The sequence below is a fragment of the Homarus americanus genome, unplaced genomic scaffold, assembly GCF_018991925.1.
Source record: "Homarus americanus isolate GMGI-L3 unplaced genomic scaffold, GMGI_Hamer_2.0 scaffold32929, whole genome shotgun sequence".
Lineage (NCBI taxonomy): Eukaryota > Metazoa > Arthropoda > Malacostraca > Decapoda > Nephropidae > Homarus > Homarus americanus.
In genome coordinates, this window is record NW_024737097.1 from 4,277,832 (window position 1) to 4,303,829 (window position 25,998).

Below are 25,998 nucleotides of genomic sequence, written 5' to 3' on the forward strand. Positions count from 1 at the left end.
CCACAATTTCCATCGACTTCTAAGCACTGCCCACTTTGTGCTTTCATTGTCTTTGGTAGTGAGTATGTTTCATATCATCCTTATACTGTAGTCAGTTTGCCCAATATAATGGGAAATTCATTCAAAACCTTCCGTTACCGTATTTATTAATATTTTCAGCTCTCACAAATCAATCATACATCTTAGATGTCGATAACAAACATCAGTAATTGCTGAGCCCGGAAGATTTGTCGCATGACACCGGCCTTAGCAGCTACCTGATGAAAGATGTTCTGATTGTCTAGTTAACTTGTTCACGTTGTTTGAGAGAATCGTGTTGGATGATAAGTAAACTAGAGTTGCTATTTAATCACCACCTTCTGTAAATAAAACAAATCTTTGGGAAGGCAACAATCATCTCTGAAAGGAACTATTGGCTGTTCCAAAAAAGGTTTAAACATGGCAAGCAGACAGAGGGCCAGAAAGCTCCTCTGCACACGGAAAAGGTAAAAAATCGCAAAAGTGAAGAACACAAAATACATTCCTTCTGCATTTTGTATGTTTTTCTAGGTTAAAAGGCTTGGTAGTAATCCAGAACAGATAACACTGGTGGACGATTTTAGCATAAACAACTTTTTTGTTTATACTTTTTTGATGTGATTAGTGGCGATATTAATTTTTTGGAGAAATGTTATGTTTCATAAATATGGCCTTTTTTTTTACCCTGAAATACTAAATTCCCACTCAAGACGGCAGGGCTTGGAAGCTGCGGGAAAATGAGGGATTAAAAATGTTAAAATATCACTGACTGTACAATACTGAACTGATTGATTTTACAAGTGTATTTGGTAATAATGTTGTGTAAATTCTTCATGATACTGTGGACCAGTGTACTTCAGAACTGATGTTATTTCATTACCAACCATGAATAATCTTGTCCCACTGTGATATCTGAGTAACTTTTATATTTCTTGGCAGGTTGTTACTCTGTGGTGCCACTGGAATGGAGTCTAGGCCTCTGAAGCGACATGATATTATGAACAACCCGCTGATGCGACACCCAAACTATCAGGCCCTGAACCAGCCGTCTCAGTCAACAGTGAGTCATACAGTGTCTCTCCTGAAGCTGTATTGTCATCTGGAGTCTTTATAGTTCTAACAATGGTCAAGTATAGCAGGATCAGGATCATACAGTAAACCATCACAAATGAAGAATATTTTAGGGAATTTATGGTAGTGTATTGAAGGTGGTTTTCATCTGTAATGTTTAGTACAGACATATTCTACCAGTAAGTGGTGCTTTACCTTTGATAGTAACTGCAGTGGTGTACAGTGCCTGGCTATGGTGCCTTGAACTGAGGTCGTATGCAGTATGAGTTTTTAACGTTGATTTATTCTTTTAAAGATAGATAACTAATGCAGCTACAATATCCTCTGCAATATTATGAACTCAGTAAATGGCTGTCATTCTGGTATAAAACTGTTGGAGGATTAAGACTGTATTACTTGTAGTTCAGTATGTATGTTCATTTTCAGTGGGTGATCATCTTGTGTACTTTTTCAGTAAATTCTGTCAGAAGCTGTAAAACTACTGTAGTTAGGCAAATAAATTTTATGTTGACAGGATACAGTATTATAGTTTACACAAAGAACAAGGAATCCCCATATAAATGCTTTAGAAATAATGGTGAATGGTTTTGGTGGTCAAAGTGGCTGACTGATGTGGCTTCAACACAAGTACAGTACAGTAGAGTATTTGCATTTTTTTGAGAAAGTAAACATTTCCTTCCTTTGCACCTTGTAACTACACCACCTGTTAAGAGCCCCCCCCCCCCCCCATCCTGCCCCTGGTTACACAAATACAAAGAGAAACCACTGTGGGGATTCCCACAAGGGGACACCTGCCCCTAGTCTCAGTTTCCTGTATTAGGAATGGTAGTCCTCACTCACCTCCTACACCATCTGGATGCCTCTAGAAGACTGCAGCAAACATACCACCAAGAGGAGAGATATTGACAGTGGCCTCAGTCATAGTTTGGGCTCCCTCCCTGAAGGGGTCTCATCAGAGTGGTGGGAAAGTGCAGCTTTAATCCATGGTGGGATAACCACCTAAGCCAGGTTCTATAGGATCCCTTGATGTGGGTAAAACTGGATACGAAGGATTTTGATTCCTCTCCCTCATATCAGGCCCAGGACTTTAAGGTGGGAGGTGTTCTTGCACTGGATATGCTACTGCTAAGGAACAGTGCAGATCCCTCAGTGAATTTTAGTATACTGTAGTTTGGATTTCACGGGTTACTTACTTTTTTTCTCAACGTGATGGAATGGGATTTTCATGCTTCATTCTTTTATTTTTCAGTGTTTGGCCATCATGTAGAATAATCAGAGAGGAAACATTGTTCAAGGGGAAAGATTATTATTATCAGAGGATGTACTGTATCTGATACATGGCATCACCAGTGTTTCATCACCAGAAATATTATTATTCAATTGTTGTGGATGAACTGTAGATATTAAACTTGGATTTCAATGACTGGTGCGCACTGAACTTGTATTATTACCAAACAGGCATCAGCGAACGGGGTTCAGCAAAAAAACAGTGGGAAAGACAACTCCATTGTCAGTTCAGCGGGTGAGAGCAGCATGGATCCAACACAGCCAGGACACCAGAGTAAGTTTTTCACACCTCCTGCATTTGTAGTGTCTGAAATTGTAAGAAAATATACAATAACCACTTTGTTGCTGTGGTGGATTGACAAGAGATGTTAGGCATAGAGACCACTTCTGTACACAGGTCATCATACACTAGCCAAACTATCCTCTGTCTGGGTCATTGCCATCTGTTAGTAGAGTCACTGTTTTCTGTACTGTGATGCAGTGGTGACTCTACATCTACTGATTCCTGATTCTTGGCATTTAATAATACTCATGACTGCTTGTTTATTTTATTACAGTAGTGAGTGTGTAAGGATTCATGTACAAGGAGTTTGCTTAATCAGTAGTTGCCTTCTCATTACAAGTGTGTGTTTCTATCTTAATTAAGCACATACAGTATAGTGGTAATATGCCTGATTAATATTTTCAGTGTCCTTAATATGATGGGAGTTTCAACATTACTCCTAAGTACATTTTGGTTTATGGTGTTAATTTTCTTCATCAGGAATTGTTATATCTCATTATAAATCTTTAATTTTAACTTAATAACTTTTCTCCACTAGTCTTACATATTAGTTGGATTGATAGTGATTATAATAATGTGGAGATAAAACAAAGAATTTGGATTTCCAAGTGACTGTCCCTAGTTGTTTGTGTTGTATTTAGCAATATAATGAAAAAGGTTAATGAATAGAATATTGCCATTTACATTTTGGTTTTGTTCCTTTTAACTTGATAATTCTTGTGCAACTGTATATTGCTGTTCTTCACCCTCCATAAGATGCCTTCTCTGACTTGGCCACCTGTTGTTTACCTGTGATGTATTATGACTGGCTGGTCATCTAGGAAGTGACCTGTAAGACTACCCTGCCAGAACACCCACTGACAGATCTGCTATATTTTGTGGGCCGTGTGTGTTTCCAGGCTGTGACACTGTCCTTTTTAGAGCATTTTTAAATTTTTATGTAAGCAGCTCCTCATACTGGTAAAGCAAAGTTTATGAAAGATGCTATAATTGAGGCAGGAGTCAAAGGCTGGAGCAAGAGAAGGACAGAAATATGAGACCTTGATAGTGGTGGATTGTCATTTAAGAAACCGCAGTGTTGAGTGATTTATGGATGACACATATAGCTACTGCTGGCTAAGGCTGGGTTGTGGGTAATAGCAGGTCTTGAGGCTGTGTTGTGGACAGGGAAGAGCATAATAGAATGCATAGGTGATGACAGATAGATGTAACTGATAAAGGGGGAAAGGTTTGTTAGTGATAAATGAAGGTACTACTTGGGGCACATTGCATCGTGGTGCCAAATGGTATGTCAGTTTTGGAAAGTGTATGTACAGTATTAGGAAATTTCTTTGTGCTATGCTGTATAAGGGAGACTATTAGCCCTTGCAATTTTACTTATACAAGACAGTTTGAAATTTAATCTTCTCAGTGTTACCTGAATAGTCTAAGCCTTTGCTGCTAAGTTGTCTCTAATAATCTAAGTTTGAACTCGTCTGGTAATTTTCTACACTTTCAGTACAAATATTGTTTCTATAAGTATCTGAGAAGAGTTGTTTTTCTTTCTCCAAAGTGACGGTGGCCTTTAACGGTAGTGGTGATGGTAAGTGGCTGGGGATTTCTTTGCAAGTTGTACTAAAGATAAATTGGGTAAGTTGTTGAGGGGATGCAAGTGGACAGTACAGAATGTTTTATATTCAAGATTGTTGATGCAAGTTGATGGTAGATGTGGTGTCCATGGCCATTCTTGAAACTGCTGTACTGTACTAGTGTATTATACTATATTAATAGATGACAGATTGTGTATCCTCCTTCATGTGTCTTGATTGATTGGTTACTCTCTGAGGCCCCGCCACGCTAAACCTCCACTTGGTTAGGAATTTACATAATTATTAAATTATTGAAAAATTTTTTGAACTAGAATGAAAATTTGGATATTATGAAGATTAGGAACCCCGGCTTATTGCATCTGATGATTGAACACTAATACTAAATAGTGAGGTTAGGTTAGGTTAACATTGGGATGTTTGATCAACAGCTGCAATAAGCTGGGGTTCCAAATCTTCTGAGATCTATAAAATATTTATATAAGAACAAAGTATATAAACAATATGTCCTTTTTTATCCATATCATTATACAATATACCAAACAGTATTTATAAGAAAGTTCAGTGTAATCAGTGATTTAAGTCTTCTGTGCACCTGTACAATCTTTGGCACTTTTTCCATAGTACAAAAAATTATTAAAAACTTTCACCTGTACACTGACACGTATGTAAGTATAGTGTAGATGCTTCACATGACCTGCATGAACAATACTTGACACAAACATTTTAAAAAGTATCCCAGTATATTTTATTGATGTCTTTGTCTTGTATTAGGCAGACACACGATGTCCTGCATCCATGTGTATTTATTTTCACTGTGGTGTCAGTCAGTACAAAACTGCCCGACCCTCTCGCTATCTCTTGTACAGCAGCTACCATAAATACAGTATTGTTTGAAGATGTCGTGTTTTGTTATTATACGACGACTAATAAAACTACTGTACTTCATGCACCTAACTACTGTAATCTTAATTTGAGTAGTGACAGGGAGAAAAAACTGATTGTCCATTCCATTCTTTCCTTTCTGGTTCACGGGTCGTGTACTCAACTGGCACCAAGTGGTAAAAGAAAGGGTTGAGTGGCCTCCCTTGGATGTTTTCAGACTCAGGTTTTATTAAATGGGTTGGTTAATTGTCCTGTGAACCTGGTTTGCGATCAGTCAGAGGAAGTTCAGTCAGTCAAATAAAGTACTGTACGATCGGTCAGATGAGGTGGAAAGAACAAAATGTGCATTGTCTCATCATTTCCGTACAACCAGCGTCTTAGGGGTAGTGAACTTGAATCTCTTGGGCGAGTCACCGGTAAGGGATCTCTGAATAACTTCTTGTACATAGAGATATATACTTTACTGTATGTACCTTCTTGTGTTTATTGTTTGTGTTTTAATTTGACACATTCCCAGTGTGACTGAGAGACCACGATAAACAACGTGTATTGTATTGAGTTACTTCCTACGGACCCACATTCTTTTGAAGGGGTGATGAAAATTTTACCTGGTAGGTGTTCATGTGTTGCAACCAACTGAAGGAACGTTCCACTGGGCATAAAGTGACATTTATGACTTGATGCTCTTTGTTGTATGATAGTGGCAGCAGGTTGATCCCGACCACCATGTGAGGTCAACAAGACCGTCAATATATTTAATGACCCCATGAGTCACAATTACTCTGCATAATATCCAAGAAACCACCAACTATAGTTATAATGAAATTACAGTACGGTACTGTACACTGCATTCATGTTTTGTCAGAATGACAAATTTTTTTTTTAAGGAAATTTAATTTAAAATTGACTGGTTATCAATTAGTTTGGGAAAATTTCTATTAATTTAATGTCTATTTTGAAATTTAATTAGTTGATTGACTTAGCCGGCTAATCAGCAAAATATTAATTAAATTAGTCAAACACACCCCATGGGATATGTGTGTTTGGCCTCTACCAAGAACTTTCTTTTCATTGTACTCTCACCTGTTTCACATGTCTCTACCTGCACACATATTTTATATCTTCGTGCAAATGTTTTAGAAGCACATAACTAGTTCTGGTGGACTGGAGGCTTAGACAACTAGGCCATGAACAGTGACCCAGTGTAGGCTCTTTGTGATGAAGGAAGTGTTCAAGAAGGTTATGGATGTAAAATGAGAGGAGAGATGGGCAGATGTGTGAGGAGTTACTGTGATGTTTGATGGGTAGCTCAAGGAAGAAGGTATTTGCTAGGATACATTACAGTCTGTGTAGCTGCAAAGAGAGGATTACAGAATGTGATCAAGTGAAGTACAGTACAATATATGTGTCTGTCAGAGTGAGATAAGGTGCATGTCATGAGAAGTATACATAGTGCAAAGGGCTCAGTGTGTGTGTGTGTGTGTGTGTGTGTGTGTGTGTGGGAAGGGGGAGGTGTGTATGTGGAGTAGTTGTATGTGTATCTGGAGGGAGAAAATGAGTGCATGTTTGTTTGTTGATAATACAGTTTTAGCATTATCTCTGCATGTCTGCCTGTTGTTTTGTGTGAAGGCATCCATATTATTACATAAAGTGTGTGTATATAATTTTTGTTGCTGTATTTCTTTGTTTAAATTAGCTTGAGTGTGTACTGTATATGTTTGCTTCTGAATTTATTTTTGTTTTGCGTGCATTTTTGTGTTTATTAATGTAATATGTACAGAGTATATGCAATATGCCTGTTTGTCTGGTTGTATTTTGTCGATAAGAGTTTGAAGTTGAGTGTTTTGTATATGAAGAGGTGCTTTAAGAATGAACTAGTGGTGATAGTGGTCGTGAAAAGTGTGTGAGCAGTATGAATGACATCTGTTACATAGTATGATTAACTTTACATGGTATCTGGAGTGAAGAGACTAGCTTGTTTTTATAATCATTCCATTCTTGCATACTCATGGCAGCTTTAAAACAACATATACAGTACCAGGTTATCATATATGGTGTGTAGGTTTATGGTTTTTACTGGAGGCACGTATCCTTACACTACCTTGATGTGGATGCTCGTCACAACATTCCTTCCAAGCTGTGAATAGAGGGAGTCTTGGTCACAGCTTCCAGGATGAGACGCATCATGTGAGGTTGATAGCAATACCAGTAATGTTGATGCTGTTGTCTATCTCTTGGACAGATTGTGTGGGGCCGACCATGGTAAAGTGACTCTGTTGAGAAGGTTTCCTGTGAAAGAATAGATTGTTTATCATCTTTGCAGGATAGTTGGCTGTAATAAAGGAGATTAGGGGGCTGGACATGTGAAGCTTTCAGGCCCAATTCATTACTATATCACCTTGGTGGCCTGATTTGTTTTAATTGTGAGTATAGAATCATATCATATATTCTGGCTGTTGTCCATAAGGGTAATGGCCAGAAATGGAGGGTTGATCTTGACGTCCCTTTCTCTGATGGTGTTAATAATGATACTACTTAGTTCACTGTCTTTCCTCTGGTTCATGATATACCAACTGGAACTGAAGCAAAAAATGGCAGATTGTATTTAGAACCCAAGATGGTGGACAGTAGTTATGGGATGGTGAGGGCTGGTTAGGCAGACAGTAGTAATAGGAGTTAGATGGATCGCTGAAACTATTTACTTATTAAAGAGTTTACTTCGGTGGGATATGACCTAAGCTGTTGCGTCGCCAGGGATGTTATTACCACAATCAATCAGTCAGTTAGGAGTTTAGCCGTGTGAGTGATGGTGCTTATGGTACTACACTGAATTATTTCCCCTGGGTCGTACATGGACTCGGGGTTAAGATGGAAGATATTGACTCCTCGACATTTTATTTTTTGATGTCGATGGCTCGTGTGATTTTACGATTCATGGTAATTCAGGTTGACGTGATCTTGCTAATTCACGGTAATGCTATGATTCGTTCTGATTAAGGTTGACATGACGATTCTAGGTAATTCACGAGGAGATTCAGTACAAGCGTTCATTGTATATAATAATCCAATACCTTCGACTAATAGACACAGATGAGATAAGAGACGGACCATCAGATATACCAGAGAATTTTGTCCCGTGGTAATCATTTGTTTTATTCGATCTTGAAAAGATTAGGAACACCCAAGATTATTTCACGCGATGAGTAGACAGGTTGGATAGGGTTAGGTTGTGTTATGTTAGGTTAGATTAGGTTAGGTTTAGGGTGTTTAATCATCGGTTGAAATAAGTGGAGGTTCTAACGTTCATGAGGTATCAGTATGTTATCTTTCTCTCTTTCTTTACAGTGTCGAGAATACAAGTGACTTAATGTAATTGCTGCTGGCATGGCCTTACCAGCCCCCGATATATTGCATGTGCTATTGTACATTAATTTATTTTCTGTTTGTAGTGATGATTAGTGTGACGTGAATAAAGTTACCGCATGCAATTTAGTAGAATAAAAAAAAGCTCCATTGAGTTAACTTTGAGACATGCAAAATATGCTTTAATATTATGATTATGATTCTAAGAATGTTGAATATTCATTTGTTATTTTGTTTTATTTATTAGGTATGTTGTGTCTAAATTATAGATAAGATGGCCGCTGGTTATGCAGATTAAGTGTTAGATAAAAAGAAAGAAATCCTGACTGTAAAGCAATGGGAGTACTGTATGGTGTCTGCAGGCTGTCTCGCTGTATAAGAGTGTGCTTTCTCCTGTGCATCATGGTTATATATTTATTAATATTTATTTTGCTTTTCTTTCTTTTCCGGATCATCCTTCGTGGAATTGCCACAACTCCTCTAACTCCGTGAAATGCTGTCCCCCCAATCGACCGTTTCCACCCCTTGTTTCCATACACCCCCTCCTCCTCCTCCTCCACCACCTCTTCCTTCACCCACCCACCACCCCTATCTACCCCCATCCACTTTTGTTTTGGTTCTTTAATCTCGACATTTGGGTTTTGTATCAACACTTGTCTCCTGCCATCTTGAACGTACTTGTACTGTATCTGTTTCCTCTCTCTCTATATTATATTAACCGTCTACGTCATCCATTGGATCTTTCCCACTCGTTTATTTTATTACTCTCGTGTATTCATCATCCCTGACTCCTTGTGTTATGCTGTGTAAACAATCTCTCCGGTAAATCTCTCTCGCAAATTACTTCATGTTTTCCTCCTCGTCGTAATTGTTCTCTCTTTTACAAATCTATTATTACTTGTGTTTATATATTCTCTTTATTGTCTCTTATCTTTCTTTTGTATATTCCTTGCTTCTCTCCTTCTCTTGATTCTCTTGTTGTTCCGTTTCATCTGCGCTTCCTCGACTGTTACTTCTCTCACGCCTAACAATCATCCTATCTCCTAATCCTCCCTCCCGTCCACTTGCAACCATCCTAATAACTGTCTTGCATTCTAATCCTCTGTTCCATCCACCTCTAACTATCCTACATCCCAATCCTCTGTTCCATCCACCTCCATCCATCCTGTCCACCATCCCACATCCCAATCCTCTGTTCCATCCACCTCCATCCATCCTGTCCACCATCCCACATCCCAACACCTCCCTCACCCTCCTCCACCTTGACGTGCCGTGGTTCCCCTGGTCCTCCATCCCTTACCTGCGAACGCCTAGGTTACGTGTCTTTTGCCGGTGGCTCTGGTAAGTTGGTAGAATTTGGCTCCACTTGTTTTTTTTGTTTTGTTTATCCCTGTCTGGCCTGATCCTATTTTGTTTTGTTTATTTTGGCGATAGTTTGTCGTTTGCTGGTTTGCTTTGCCTTGGAACGTAGAGGTGGGTGTAGTATGTGGCTGCTGGTACTGTATCTCCTACTGCACTATGACTGCCAGGGGTGTCGTGCTGTGTCAATGGCTTTAACCTGTTTGGTGATTTTTTTTTTTTTTTAATTAACTTTTGTTTTCTCTCTTGGATTTATTCATGAATGGCTCTTATAAATTTTTCTCTTTTCCTAACACCAGTCTTTGAAGTAAAACCTCTCATGTTATTGAAATTTATACTGTATTCTTACATTAGCCTGAACTTACACTAACAAGGTTATGAGTCAAGCAAGAGAAATACATCTAGGAAAATTTGTAAGCTTTCTGGTATACTTATAAACTTATATAGTTACTCTGTACCTTACTTATACTGTAGATTTTATAAACTGTACATAGACTGTATACTGTAGTTAAGTTGCCGGAAGTACATGAGATGCCAAGTGGGATTTGTGGGTAGCCGTGATCTAATGTGTGAGGCGAGACATACAGTCACACACTCCCAATATTAGGATGATGGTGTCTCTGACTGCACAATAAGGGAGCCTCAGAATATATGGAGGCTATTGGGAGTGAGGTATTTGGTGTTCAGATGACTCCAGAAAAAAATTGAATACCGTATTGTACAACTTTTACGTATTGAAACTATTAATATAAGCTGTTAAGTAATGAAAGGACCTTACAGTATATAGTTGTGTCAGGGTTGAGATTTTAGGACCAAATGTTTAGGTTAACGTTAGTGTTGAGTTGTTTAATTTAATTAGCTTATGTCTGGGAACATCACTGATTCCATCCTCAGAGCAGATCTTAAAGGGATAAAGCTCTCCAGTTACATGTGTAAATTCATAATGATGAAATGTAATATTACACATTATTTTAAATCATATTATAATTGTATCAGTGAATGCAAAGTTGGAACAAAAAACAAAGGGCTACCATATATGAATGATGGAGAAAACAAATTTAAAATACAAAATTTACAAAATTAAAGAAGTTCAAGAGCTAAAATAAGCAGATAAATGTACAAAAGAAGAATAAAGAAAGGGTGTAACTTAATGTGAGAAACGCAATAGTCCACACGGGGCCATATGTCCACACGAGGCCATATCACTGACAGCAGGTTTTAATTTATAACGAAAACGATCTTCCATGATGGGTCGGTCTGTCTCGTTGCTGGGTGTGGTTACAGATAGCCGAGTGACATGGTTGGGTGATTAATTGGCCTGTACGATCCAACTGCTCTAAGTGTTTGCGGATGTGTGTCTTTTTCATTACACACTTTCTGCCACCCTACAGCTAGCATACATAAACTGATAAACTACTAATGATTACAGTTGCGTGGGGGGTGTCATTACCGATACTCCGTGGGGCTACCACCAGCGAGTGAATGATCCTCTACCTCCGTTCATATCTATCACTCTAGCATGCCTATATACCCGGTGTCTCTCTCATTGTGACAAAAGTGGGATTCGGCTGGTTGTCTCGCTCACACTTTCCAACGCTGCACTCCAGTCGGTATTTTTCAGTCCTCCCTTCCTCACGTGCATACTGTTTAATATATTTCACCTGGGAATTTTAAAAGAATGTTAACCTTTTAATGCCTGTGATTAAAATGTTTCCCTTTATTACCAAATGTTTTGTTGATGTTTTAAAATATGTTGTCTTCATTATTATTATCATCTACTGTACTTAAAAATTCTTCAACAGTTTCTTCACCAGAATTATGATGATGTTGCATGTTTTGGTTTATACTGTGTTGAACATATTAGGGAAAATCATGTATAAATTTAGGACAATAATGTGTAAATCAGGGGAAATCATGTGAAAATTGGGGTAAATCATGTAAATTCAGGCAAATCATGGGTAAATCACCACATTGAGCAGCTACAGTTTGCATATTTGAAAAGAATCTGGCTTAGGTTACGTGTAGAATTGCTTGTTGACACTGTGAGGTAGAATTTCATTAGGGTCATTTGGTTGAACAAGTCTTCGTGCAATTGTTCCAACTCGCTCACTTAGGGATGGAAGAAGTTTATAGGTCTAGCAACAGAGTGGTCAGAATAATGCAGGGGTGTATGTTGTGTCGGTGGCCTTATGAGATGAGCGTGGTTCAGTTGCCGGGATTTGTTATCTATTTTCTACGGGCAATATCCTACTTGAAATAAACATGTGAAGGCTTTGTTGGCTATCTATAGGTGACTTGCCTTACTGTTTTGTATTGTTTGTACAATATACCTACACTATCTAGGGACATTATTTGTTCACCTTCACTGTATAAGTTAAGGAGTGCAACAGTCAACTGGATACTGTACTGCGCTCGCCTCCTGTTCTGTGGGTCGGTGATTCAGTCTCTGGGAAGTGAATATGGTTGAGTTCAGTGCCGGCCATGCTGCCTCCTTTCACTGCATAGGTATCCCTCACTTAACGAATGGGTTAGGTTCCTGGAATGGAGAGATGGCTTGCTTACCCCTTCCCAAGATGGTGTTCTAAGGCAGCAGGAACTGAGGAAGATAAACTATGCCAAAGATAGTTATACCTAAGTGGTTGAGGACAATGGGTGAATCTGTCTCAAAGGCTTTAAGCTGGTGAACCTAAAACCTCATTAGTTCTCAGTGAATCATTAGACTAGGAAGCTGTAGCTCTGCTGTGACAGTGTTTTACTGGGCCGGGAATTAATTACAGCATTGTGTGTATTTGTTGGGTGATGTAAGCTGCTGTTTGAGTGCCAAAGGGAGGCTTGAACCAAGATGTTTTATGGAGGTATTATGTCTACTCTTTTTGGCTATAAAACGGAATTTCATGCTTCAGTCATCCATGTGTCTGTCGTACATTATCATTAAAAGTTTATAAAGTCAGATGAGACATTACAGTACACTTGTTTTGTTCTCGCTATATGTACAGTGGAGGAGAACGCATAGATTTAAAGTAACATTTGATGGTATGACAATTGGCTGTTGAAGTGAACTAAATTTATTATGATGAGTTTTTTAGATTTATAATTGTATTTTCCTTGTGGATAATTATGAAGTACAGTATTCTTACTCATTGTTATTTTAGGATTTGATTTCTCTTGCAATGTAAATATAATGCACCAAATTCATTTGTGTTTATCATTGCTCATTTGTAGCAGTCAGCATATAAAATGTTTTATCTGTTGATGTAGTAAGATGTTATTGTATGTGTTTATTTTGTTTAACGGTCCTTCCTCTCTGCCAACAGCTGCCAACAACAGCACATTCCATTTGGACTCAGATGAGCAGGAGTTCACGGGTATCGGCCAGTACGATGACTTCCACACCATCGACTGGCAGCGCGACGTCGCCAGAGATCGAATGCGCCACCGTTACATCATTAAAAAGAAAGAGGACAGCTACTGGGACTGGGTCAAGAGCGGCCACGATGCGTGGTCCGGGTGGCTGTGTGTGTTCATGGTGGGCGTTATTGCAGGCGAGTCGAGGTCTTGGGTTATTGAGTTACGCTGAGCTCTACATGTTTTGATGCTCCTCTACAAATAAATATTTGGAAATATTATAAATTGTGCAAAAACCACAAAATTCACCAATACAGTATTTCATTTTAGAACTATTTTAAGATTGAACTAATCACAGAACACCCCAAAATATATATTTAAGGAGAGGTTCGATGAATGTCTAAATGAACAACGTGACTCCCGCTCTCTCGGTAGCGTTGTCAAACCTTCATCCACTGTGTCAGATTGTCCCACACAAGGTCGTAAAGATACATTTTGGAGCGTGTGTACAGTACAGTTTATATATAATTATTTGTTTCTGTTCAGGTGCTGCCGCCGGTATGATTGACATAGGAACCAGTTGGATGTCCGACCTAAGATTTGGGATCTGTCCGGAGGCATTCTGGTTTAATCAGGAGCAGTGTTGTTGGTCCTCAAACGAAACTTTCTACGATGGCGATAACTGTTCCAACGTAAGTCCTCGTGCCTTATTGTGATGCCCTTTATTACAGCAGAAATTAGATACACTATACTGTACCGCTTTACTTCCTTCTCTTCATCACTTAGCCTCATTTACTTCCTTCTCTTCATCACTTAGCCTCATTTACTTTCTTCTCTTCATCACTTTGCCTCATTTACTTCCTTCTCTTCATCACTTAGCCTCATTTACTTCCTTCTCTTCATCACTTACCCTCGTTTACTTCCTTCTCTTCATCACTTAGCCTCATTTACTTCCTTCTCTTCATCACTTAGCCTCATTTACTTCCTTCTCTTCATCACTTAGCCTCATTTACTTCCTTCTCTTCATCACTTACCCTCGTTTACTTCCTTCTCTTCATCACTTAGGTTCTATACAGAGTAGTGTACTTCATAAGTTATTTCATCAAGTGTGTTCCAGAATTATATGCTCACATGTTTACTGTCTCTTTACAGTACGGTACTTCATGAATATTCCGTGAATTAGATTTTCTTCAAATTTCATGCATGCCGCTTAAGGATCTGGGTTCACTATTTACAGATTCGAGTAATTAGTATTAATTAATGACATTTGAAATAATTAAAGTTATTTAGAATGCTTAAAAACCTAATTATGATGTATTCTTCTGGGAGAAAAAGTGTTATCGACTTAAAAATCCTATAAGGTATTTTTCTCTCTTCCTCCAGTGGTACTCGTGGCCCGAGGTGTTCAACCATGTTCCAGATGGTGCGGGAGCTTACATAATTTCCTACCTCTTCTACGTTCTGTGGTCGCTGCTTTTCGCCTCCCTGGCCGCATCGCTAGTCATGATGTTTGCTCCATATGCCTGTGGCTCAGGTATTCCAGAGGTGAGTGGTGAGGGAGAGAGAGAGAGACAGAGGAAGAATGACGTGGAAGGATTGAATAATGGAGGCAGTAAATACGAAGTGGATGAGGACATGAGAAACAGCCACAGAACACAACACTGGATGATGTTCAGACATGGACACCCACCGCTGATGGGTGATGCAGGAACTCAATTATCTGCTACTGTACTTGATGCTATATTTACATGTAGGTGTGATCAAATTCAGGTTGCATTTCTATTGAACATGATTTGGTTATTTATGTTATGGGTGATAGGTTGAGGGGCCCATGGGTGACTTTCAGACCCAACCCATTCTGAATCTGGGTTCCTGGCCGTAGTCGATCAGTGTCTTCGATTGTGGGGACGTTCTTTAGGGATGAATGAGAGTGTGATATCTTTTGCCTGGACACATACGGTCAGGACGACCTTCATGTGTGGAAATGAGAATGTGATTCCAGTACAGTACAGATTATATGGAATGAATTCTAATTCTTGAAGCCAATATAGGAACTGAATTCTAACTCTTGATGCCGATATAGGAATGAATTCTAACTCTTGATGCCGATATAGGAATGAATTCTAACTCTTGATGCCGATATAATAATTAATTCTAACTCTTGATGCTGATATATTGTGCAATTTGTTTTCTTTATTTAGATTAAAACTATTCTGAGTGGGTTCATCATCCGTGGGTACCTGGGCAAGTGGACGTTACTCATCAAATCACTTGGCATGATCCTTGCTGTGTCTGCTGGTCTCTCTTTGGGGAAGGAAGGCCCCCTGGTGCATGTGGCCTGTTGTATTGGTAAGTTTTTCCTCCCTAGATAAGGAATTACTTTTGACATGTTGTATATATTATCACAGCATTGAGGTTATGGCTGTCTTGTTGCTGGTATAGTTGTGTTTATAAACTTGAGGATATTTCTAAGGTAAAGAGGAAGGTTTTGTGTGGTTGTTTTGTGATATTGTAGCAAAATAAATCACAGTGATTAGTGTGTACATACAAGTTGTGGGTTACATGTTAAGATGTGCGGGGACAGCAGCTGATTGGCTCGACCAGCTGCTTTACAGATTTGACCTGCATATATTTTTGTTAATATAACTTATTGAGCTATCACATGTTTATATAATCCAAATAAGTTATAGTTTACTGCACAATTTGTAGGGTTCTACATGTGGACACCCTTCTCTCTCGTGCAGTTAACAAATAGGAATACTGTATACTAAAATTTGTATTGCTCCGAGTCATTGTCTTCTGCCACTCCTTTCACTATTATTGTAATGTGTTAATAAAGGAACTTCTTGTTTTACAGGAAATATTCTTTCATACCTGTTCCCAAAATATGGGAAGAACGAGGCCAAAAAACGTGAGATCCTCTCTGCCGCAGCAGCAGTTGGTGTGTCTGTTGCCTTTGGGGCCCCCATTGGTGGAGTGTTGTTCAGCTTAGAGGAGGTAAGTTTGTTTATTTTAATATAAACCCATATGTTTATTAATGTGAAGTTTGATTTGTGCCCCGCTTTGAGCCATCACCCACCATTTTATTAAAGCATCTTATTTCACAAGAATAAAGGAAACTTAAGATCAGAAAAATAATAAGATTGAACATTTATTTCTGAATTATCTAGTAATTGTGTTCTCTTTGTTAATGTTCTCCAGGCGTCCTACTACTTCCCCCTCAAGACATTGTGGCGGTCATTCTTTGCTGCCTTAATGGCAGCCTTTGTCCTGCGCTCCATCAACCCCTTCGGGAATGAACATCTAGTCTTGTTCTACGTGGAGTACAACAAACCATGGATATTTATTGAACTGGTGCCATTCATTGTTCTTGGTGTCATTGGGGTAAGTGTTTAGGTGTTAATTGCTTTACTGTTGGTCTCTTCAAATATATCTACACACAAAAGTATTACTGAAGTAGTAAGAGTTAAGAACCATATTTGAATTTGACACAGTAAACTTCTTCAAAAAAATTTTGGGATGAGCATTGTTAGTACCTGAGGAATGTATGTGAAGGGATTTGTAACTTGATTCTCCTTATCTATTATTAGGCTTTATCTTGCTGTGTGTATTTACATTTGTACCCACTGCAGACTGAGACTTGTTACATTACAGGGCATCATAGGAACTCTCTTCATCAAATTCAACATCAAGTGGTGTCGGTTCCGCAAGATGTCTCTGGTGGGCCAGTATCCGCGACTCGAGGTGCTTATTGTCACGCTCATCACCGCATTCATAGCCTACCCCAACCCTTATACTCGTATGAATACCTCCAATCTCATTTACCTCCTCTTCTCTCAGTGTGGGGTGGCCAACAACGACAGCCTGTGGTAAGTCACTGTCCAATACTGAAGTAACAAGAAGGTCAGGTCAGTAACACTATATGTATCTCTACCTGTATACAGTCAGTCTCCACTTAACTTACATACAGTTAATGTACATCCAGTTAACATCCATCCAGTCAACATACAGGTTTTCAAGAATGCATTGTGTATGTTAAGCGGACACTGACTGTATTTATATTTAGATAGTAACAAATATGGTGTTTACTGAATTGGCAATGATTTAATTTTTGTAGAAGAGAAGCATGAAATAATATCTTTAGTTTGCATGTTAAAGGCTTGTTTTCTACTAGTAAACTCGACTCAGCACCTTCACTTTAGATACACCAAACATTGTCATCGATCCTTCCTTTGTGCCCCCAACAAACAGGGATTATAGTTCACCTGTCATTGATTAGAAATAAAACCCCTTGCCTTAAGCATGTACTTTACCTTTTCTGCTTGTACACTCGCTACGAAAAGTGTCTTCTTGGAGCGGTCCGATGAATTTCAAAATGGACACCGCGACTCCTGTTGTCTCGGTAGGTTGTCAAAATCTTTCATCCATTATATTGTCCCACACAGAATTGTTTTAAGATACTTTTTGGAGCGAATGTACTTCGTCCTCTATACTGTACTCATCGATCATAGTAGAAACACACAATACAGTACATCATTACGATTCTTATATTGTGTTTTAATAAATCACTACGAGAGAAGTGGTTGGTAGAGTTGCCCTTGAAAACACTCTTCAGATTGTTCACCAGTTTCCAGTCTGCCAAACATGAATTATTTCCTTGTGTGTTGTGCAGTGCTGTTGTCCCCTCCCACACCCCCCCACCCCTCTAGACACACAAGTTACCATGACAGTTTATCGTGTAATGAGATTTGGTCCCCTCCCCCCAAAATATGCATATACCCATCCACTTTCTATATGTTATCAGATCAGACAATTTATCTTGCAACTTAAGTCATGGATGAGACTTACCCTAAGATATATATATTTAATATCTCTTAATTCTTGGTTGCATTAAGGTTAAAGGTTAAGTGTGTGGAATTCTTTATAGTCATGTAGTCCCAACCAACCCAACACCCTCGGTACTTGGTATTTACTTTGCCTGAAACTACGTAGGCGTTCTGGAAGGGAATGCCAATCACTTCTCTGCATGGTTTAGGATGAGAAATATTCTTTTAGTTTTATTTGTTATCGGTTACACTCATTTACATTCAATTATACTTACGTTCACTTATATTTGGATTGACTTTCCTTCAGCCTAGTTTACTGATAAGGAATGTACTGCATGTGTTTAACTGTGCAGGTAGAACGTTCACCTCACGAGTGCATGGACTGAAAGATTGGAATATCCCTTCTTGTACTTTACACTAATCGAATTGTAAGTGATTATCACCATTATTTACATTACAGTCTTATGCTTTTGTTATTTTCTTTATGTAAATGTACTGTATTATAAACTGCTCTTGTATTCTCAGCTTCACCATTAAGTAAACAGAATGATTGATTTGAGAGCCCTTGGTGCACTGTATTGCATGTGTTGTGTAAAATGTACCTCCAGCTCTCCATGGTGGACCATCTCTGAACAGATCAGGTTAAGCAAGTTCCTTCGTGAATCGCACTGCTCCTATGGGACCAGGTATATCATCTAATTTTATCTTCAGCTTGCTTCTTTTTTGTTTTAATTCATCAAATTCTAAGATATTTTGCTTTGTCGATTTGTAGCTTGTCTCACCTTTTTATCAGATGTCTACAAACCCTCAATATTATTCCGAGTGGGTTGAGGATATGAGACAGTCAAGTGTTTGGTCATTCGTCGGTCTCCTTGTCCCGTGCTTTGGTGTACTATATTGTGTCTGTGATTGGGTTGGTTCAGACAGGTGGTGTAACATTAGTGTCTTGGGTGTCCCGTGTCTCTCTCCCTGTCTGGTATTGTGACGGGAATGAGGCTGAGGAAAGAAATAACCGCGTGTTTTCCAACCACCAAAAATTTCTAATGAACCCAAAACATAAACGTTGGTAACAGAAATTATTAAAGAAAGTATTGTAGTTGTATTTCCTTCTTCTGTTATATCATTACAAACATTATAGAAAGCACTGAAATAAATGTCAGACAATTTTTTTTAGCTTATAGTAGAGATAAAGAGAGACATATATATATATATATATATATATATATATATATATATATATATATATATATATATATATATATATATATATATATATATATATATATATATATATATATATATATATATATATATATATACATATATATATATATACACACGCATTAGTACCCCGATTTATGCGGTCAATTGAACCCACAGGGTACCGCGGAAAGTGAACAACAGAACATATGGGATTAATTCCACAGAGACTGGCCTGACCCCCAAACTCCACTTTTTCAGACACAATACCTACGTTGTAGTAAAAATAACATCTTAATTTTATGGTGGTATGCACACACAATTAATAATTAAGAGAAATATCAATAATATTAGGTTTTTTAACACTTACATTAGTAGAAAAGATGGCTGGGCACACGGGGATGGGGGGGTTGGTTCCGAGGCAGAGGGCAGATTATTGGCCCTCACCTGTATCACTTGTATCAATTGTATCACTATCCACCACATAGGCTTGCAGGGCCTCTTTGTCAAACCTCTCAAAGTCCATATAAGTCCATATCCTTACTATCACTGACTTGGGCCGGCTGTGGTGGGTGGCGGGTGAAGAACTCGGTAATGTTTTGATGACTGGGCGACCTTGTGCGCATCCTACCCGCGCCGCTTCCCGCGTATATGAGTAGATGCACCGCATAAAGTGAAAGTCCGGTTTTGGTGAGGTACCGCGTAAATGCGAAATCGCGGAAAGTGAAACCGCGTAAAGCGGGGTATTACTGTATATATATCCTCCCTGACTTGACCTACTCGACTTAGTCCACCAGCACTTACGACCTGCCTCGGTTGTACCAAAATTTGGTCAAATTACGTATTTTCGAGTCCCAAAGTCAGTACACAGACAAAATTTTCATCTGTAATTCACTTTAAAATGGCTGGCAAGCTTAAAAGTGAGAGTTTTGTGTTGCCGAGAAGAAAAAGAGCCACCCATTTTTTATTTTCTATGTATTATTTAAGCATTTTCGACTTACGACTTGGATTTGGGTCCCTAACCCCGTCGTAAATCGGGGAGGAGCTGTATATATTTCTTGATATGCTTTTAGAATTACCAAACTATTTTTATTTTATTTTTTTGCTGATGCCTAGCCATTCGCTTCATGTTTAGATCAACTTTATCAGAATTTACCTGTTTTGAGAAGAGAAAGTACATCGACAGGTAGTTAAGTTAAATTCAATATAAACATTGAGACCCCTAACTATTGAACTGTATAGGAGTGGATAGTCCATTAGCTGTTAAACCTACTACAGTATATCCATTAGATCGAGGTCAGTTAGGGGGAGATTTCGCTACAGATTGGATAAGTTTGTAACAATTTAATGGTTTATGGGTTGAAGGGCGTCTCCCACTCCTTCCGTGTCTGAAGGGCGGTAATGGGTCCTAAGGGATGGGTTAGGTTAGGTCACTATTTCATCATTTACCATTTTTAAATAGTCACCCTTTGTTCAGTCACTATATAATTAGTCACCCTATGATTAGTCACCTTTTGTTCAGTCACCCTAGTATCAAGTCACCCTTTGACCAGACACCTGTTGATGTACAGTACTCACAATTTCAGTTATGTCCACACAACTCATATCCTGGTTTATTGAGCTTGTTCGACTAGCGCAGTTAATTTAGTCTTAAGACTGAAAAGTTGCGCTTAAAACTGCACAATTTATGCTGAGGCTTAATTAAAAGTTCCGCTTAAAACCATCACTGTACCGAGGTTAGGTTAGGTTCAGTAGGGTCTTGACTTCCGAGCGTTCCATCGAGAGCCGTCTGGGTTGGGATGGCATTGGCGAACTCTTTGTACGTATCAGTTAGGGATATTTTTGACTATTTTTTTATTTTCATTAGTGGGATAAATGGGTAAAGGGTAGGTGGATGAGTTAATCTTGGATGCTTTGTTATTTTAAGGGAGGTATCATAGAGGGGAGGGAAGTGCCATAGAGAGGAGGAAAGTGCCATAGAGGGGAGGAAAGTACAGTACTATATTGTATCACAGAAAAGAGGAAAATGCCATAGAGAGGAGGAAAGTACAGTACTATATTGTATCAGAAAGGAGGAAAGTGCCATAGAGAGGAGGAAAGTACAGTACTATATTGTATAAGAAAGGAGGAAAGTGCCATAGAGAGGAGGAAAGTGGCATTGAGGTAAGAAAAACAACACTTTCTGAACTAGGTGTTGCTCCACAGGTAAGAGGAGATTCATTACATTATTTGTATTTTGCTTTAATATTCTGTCTCTCTGATGATATAAGTCACAGCGACAGGAGACACAACATTTGTTCTACTAATCATGAGCTTCAGATTGGTAAAAAAAATCCACCTTGTCTATTGTACAATACTGATAAATTTACCTTTTATTATTCATCAAAAAAAAAAAAGACGACTCAATTATGTTACTTTTTTTTATTTACTGTAGATTATTGAGATTTTTGTTCTCTGTCAAATAAACAAAAATTTTAAGTGTTTTTTTTTTTCCTCATGGAATTGTGCTTTATGTCTCTACATCGTACTATACTTACAGTGACTACCAGCGGAACTTCACAAGTGCCAACACAGCCATTGAGATCGCTGCAGCGGGTCCAGGAGTCCTTCAGGCAGTGTGGCTTCTTGCCCTCGCTCTTGTATTTAAGGTGAGGTGTTGGGCTAAGTCTTGGGATTTAAAACAGTACATTATGAGGTTCTTGTGTGTTAACAGGAATGTCCTGGTTAATGAATGATATGCTTCCCTGAACAACTACCCTTTAGGTGAATTTGCCTTCGTTGGTTACTCATTCAGGGGGGGCCTTACAGTAGTTGGGGGTCTGTGGTGTATGCTGTATTACTGTACAGTTTTTGTGGGGCGGGGGGGGGGGGGTGTTCTTGTTTCAGTATTAAATTATGCCTCAGTAGCTGTTAGATGGATAACACCTTCTTTTGTGTTCATTAAATGTCCATTGAATCAAACTGAAAACCCACAATTGAAAATCCTTGAAAATTACTCAGGATGTTAAGTGGGAAATCAGAAATGTAGATAGAAAGCTCCTTAAGGCAACTGTGGAAACTCTTCATTATGCTTTATCTACTAATAGTTCATACTAGTAACATGTGAATACCATTAATTATGGATTTTCTTATAATTTTAACATAGATTTCTAATTAATTGAAGTGAATTTTTATTTTTATTTTTATATTTTCTCTGCAGTGTGTGGTTACGGTGTTCACTTTAGGCATCAAGGTCCCTTGCGGTCTCTTCATTCCTTCCCTGGCCATGGGTGCCATCATCAGGCGGCTGGTGGGCGTCGGCTTGGAGCAGCTAGCATAGTGGGTACCAAGTCCTTGGAAGTACTGTACTGTACTGGTGTCCATAAATTATCAGAGCCATTTTAAAACTTAAACCCTAAACCAACATCTTTTTCTTTTCAGTCACAATCAAGACTGGGTGGTGTTTGCCATGGTTGGGGCGGCAGCTGTACTTGGTGGGGTCACGCGCATGACTGGTAAATATCCCTTTGTATTTTATGTATGCAGTGTATTATATATTGGTGTTTAATTTAATTTAGTGATTCGTCTCAAATATCTGCTTAGTTCTTTTGTGTGTGTGAATGGGTGATATTGAGTCACAACTACAGTACTGTATCAAGTTATAAATGAAAAAGTTGTAGTAAAATTTTACCTGCTTTTTATTGTTTTAGTAATTTTTGTCCTCCAAATTTAGAAAAACTTTTCAATTGTACTAACACATCTTGACTATTTTACTACATACAAGATAAATTATATTTTGTATAATAAAGATGTATATATATTTTATATAAGGTACTGTCATGTCCTGTATTCACAAAAGACACCCAAAAATTAGATCTCAAATATTACAGTAAGAGCTGAGTTTCCCCTTGTTGCTGCAGAGTTTTCTTCAGGTTCAGCTCTTTCTCTGTGTATTGGTTGGTCACCCAGGAAAGATTTCTGTAAAGGAGATTCTGTCTTTTACACGAGTTTTCTTCCACAGTGTCATTTGTAGTGATCATGTTTGAGCTGACAGGAGGTGTACGTTACATTGTGCCTCTCATGGCTGCAGTGATGGCCAGCAAGTGGATTGGGGACGCATTTGGTCGTGAGGGTATTTATGATGCCCACATTATCCTCAACGGTTATCAATTCTTAGACTCCAAGAAAGAGTTCAGTCACACCACTCTTGCACATGATGTGATGAAGCCAGGGTGAGTCTTTACTGAATTTGCACTCCTCCTCTTTTCTCCTTACAGTAAACCCTTCCAATACCAGACTAATGAATGCAAACCTGTCCCTTATATAGAGGGTTTACCGTACTGTACTTTACTTGTTGCCTTACAGTTGTGGTGGAACATTTTTCATTTATCACTGATGAGCTTAAGTACATTATGAACTCTTTTTTTTTTAAGAAAATTATTGTCAAAGAACTATTTTCTAATCACTAACCAATGATTCTTACCCTGGTTATCATCGACAGGAAACATGAGTCTTTCTTCGTGATAACCCAAGACAGTATGACCCTGGATGATGTGGAGCAGCTTCTTCGAGAGATGGACCACAATGGATTCCCCGTGGTGGTGAGCTGGCAGTCTCAGTACCTGGTGGGTTTTGTTGCCAGAAGGGACCTAAATATTGCCATCAGTAAGTCACCAGTGTCTGAGTGTCCATAAATTATCTGAACCATTTTAAAACTTAATAACACCAAAAACATTATTGAGAGAACACTCCAGTTTTATAACACTTGACAAACAACTTGACAAACAACTCTTTTTCTTATTTTGGTAAACTTGTACACATGTATTGTTTGTTGCTTGAGCTTGTTTAAGGTTATTAAGTTATCATGTTATTCGGGTGACATGGTCAGTGGTGGTGCTGAAGCCTGCTCTGTTGCAAGAGTCAGAAATAGCTGGAGGTAGCTAGGGAGCTGCTGCCTTTATTGACAGCAAGAGTAACCTTTCCTCCACATGAAAGGCAGAATGTATGTAGCTTATTGGAGAAGTGTGATGTTGTATGGCAGTTAAAGACCCTCTTTTACTGCTTTGAGTGAGCTGAAATGAAAATGGTGAGGTGGATGTGCAATGTGACAGTTCAGAGAGAGGATGGCTGCGTATTGAGATGTATTATGTTTTAAAGGATAAATTAAATTATAATAATTCCTTTCATTTCTTGTGAGGTTAAATAGATTGATAGTGTAGTTTCTTTTGTTCCTTTTGTGATTAATAGAGTTGTAGTACTGTAGTTTCTTTTATTGTGGCATTTTGTACAACTAAATTAATATCCACAGATCAAGCTAAAAAAAGCACAGAAGGAATTGTGGGTGAGAGTGGGTTTATTATTTGTTCGTGGAATGCCATCACCGTGGATGGGTCACTCCACCTCTCGCCTTCATAAGATCCTGGATCGCACCCATCACCATCACTGACCAAAACGCCAATGGAGACAGTGGTCGGCATGTTCAACTGGGGTTCGCGGCAAACACTCGTCACACACAATGGGTAAGATCTTCTTTATCGTTCCGTTGGTTATAATCCTTTAGGTATCAATCGGCATTGAAGATATCCATGCATGGTTTTTTTCTTCATTCTATGTGAGGATAGTACAATTTGCGTTACCAAAATTTACTCACGAATGAAAGCTGGCCTTGTGCGGTGTACCTCTTGCAATATTAGCCCTCAGTCCAGAAGCTATTGTCAGTAGAAGTTAGGTCTAAGGACTGTGTATGTGACAGCTGAACTGAAGATTGTGTGTCTGTGGTGTTGCAGACGGCTGCTGAGGATCATCACCAAGAAAGGATGTTCTCGTCATCAAGTTCCTGGAGAGTGAGGACCCAGGATCGGTCCTCTTCAATTGGTACCTCATGTCCTTGGAAACAATCATCAACATTGTTTAATTTATTACATGTCTCAAAGAGGTATTGTTCAACTGCACACCATGGTGTGTGGTAACACATTACTTGAGGGTTGATGAATTTCCACCATTAAATTGCTGTTAGTCACTAAATATGCCAGTGTTCAGGACAATTCTGACACATTGGGAGTCTCTATGGTGGGGAAATCAGTCGATGGGCTAGTGTATATGCTAAATAGTTTAAAGAATACAGTCCTTTATCAGTATATTTTTTATAGTTTGTGTTCCCGGAATGTGTACAGACCTCCTCCTATTGTGATAATATATCACACCTGTATCTACCAAATGTATAGCACAGTATTGAGGAGGGTTAGAATTATATTTCAAGTATCTGTATGCCATTATGATTATGCTACCTATTTCTTTGGCTAGAGTACATTGCTTTTACTAAAGTAGCTGTTATAAGCTTTATGGCTCTCGTTGGTTCTCTACAGTCACCAGGTAACTCAGTGGTCCTATGCAGTCACCTGGTGGCTCTCGTTGCTCTCTACAGTCACCAGGTAACTCAGTGGTCCTATGCAGTCACCTGGTGGCTCTCGTTGGTTCTCTACAGTCACCAGGTAACTCAGTGGTCCTATGCAGTCACCTGGTGGCTCTCGTTGGTTCTCTACAGTCACCAGGTAACTCAGTGGTCCTATGCAGTCACCTGGTGGCTCTCGTTGGTTCTCTACAGTCACCAGGTAACTCAGTGGTCCTCTTCAGTCACCTGGTGGCTCTCGTTGGTTCTCTACAGTCACCAGGTAACTCAGTGGTCTCTTGCTATTTATTCTCCTATGACAGATTGAATGGTCTGAGGTGTAAGTATACAGTACCTGTCATTGAAATTATTGCCGGGAGCGCGGCGACAATTTCAAAAGCTACAATC

General features: G+C 38.9%; 1 protein-coding gene across 1 annotated transcript in view; it reads left to right on the forward strand.

The window, feature by feature from the left end:
- The window catches only part of LOC121873365 (H(+)/Cl(-) exchange transporter 4-like), a 105,410-nt gene extending 81,514 nt beyond the window's left edge, over positions 1 to 23,896 (forward strand). The window contains exons 3-19 of the mRNA XM_042376917.1: positions 958 to 1,078; positions 2,548 to 2,650; positions 4,212 to 4,241; positions 9,808 to 9,834; positions 13,167 to 13,394; positions 13,744 to 13,889; positions 14,581 to 14,742; positions 15,399 to 15,546; positions 16,055 to 16,194; positions 16,399 to 16,581; positions 16,852 to 17,066; positions 18,632 to 18,709; positions 21,763 to 21,871; positions 22,423 to 22,541; positions 22,644 to 22,717; positions 23,224 to 23,434; positions 23,704 to 23,896. Of these exons, the coding sequence (XP_042232851.1) occupies positions 958 to 1,078; positions 2,548 to 2,650; positions 4,212 to 4,241; positions 9,808 to 9,834; positions 13,167 to 13,394; positions 13,744 to 13,889; positions 14,581 to 14,742; positions 15,399 to 15,546; positions 16,055 to 16,194; positions 16,399 to 16,581; positions 16,852 to 17,066; positions 18,632 to 18,709; positions 21,763 to 21,871; positions 22,423 to 22,541; positions 22,644 to 22,717; positions 23,224 to 23,434; positions 23,704 to 23,896 (2,287 nt within the window). The remainder of the gene's footprint in view (positions 1 to 957; positions 1,079 to 2,547; positions 2,651 to 4,211; positions 4,242 to 9,807; positions 9,835 to 13,166; positions 13,395 to 13,743; positions 13,890 to 14,580; positions 14,743 to 15,398; positions 15,547 to 16,054; positions 16,195 to 16,398; positions 16,582 to 16,851; positions 17,067 to 18,631; positions 18,710 to 21,762; positions 21,872 to 22,422; positions 22,542 to 22,643; positions 22,718 to 23,223; positions 23,435 to 23,703) is intronic.
- The last annotated feature ends 2,102 nt before the right edge of the window (positions 23,897 to 25,998 follow it).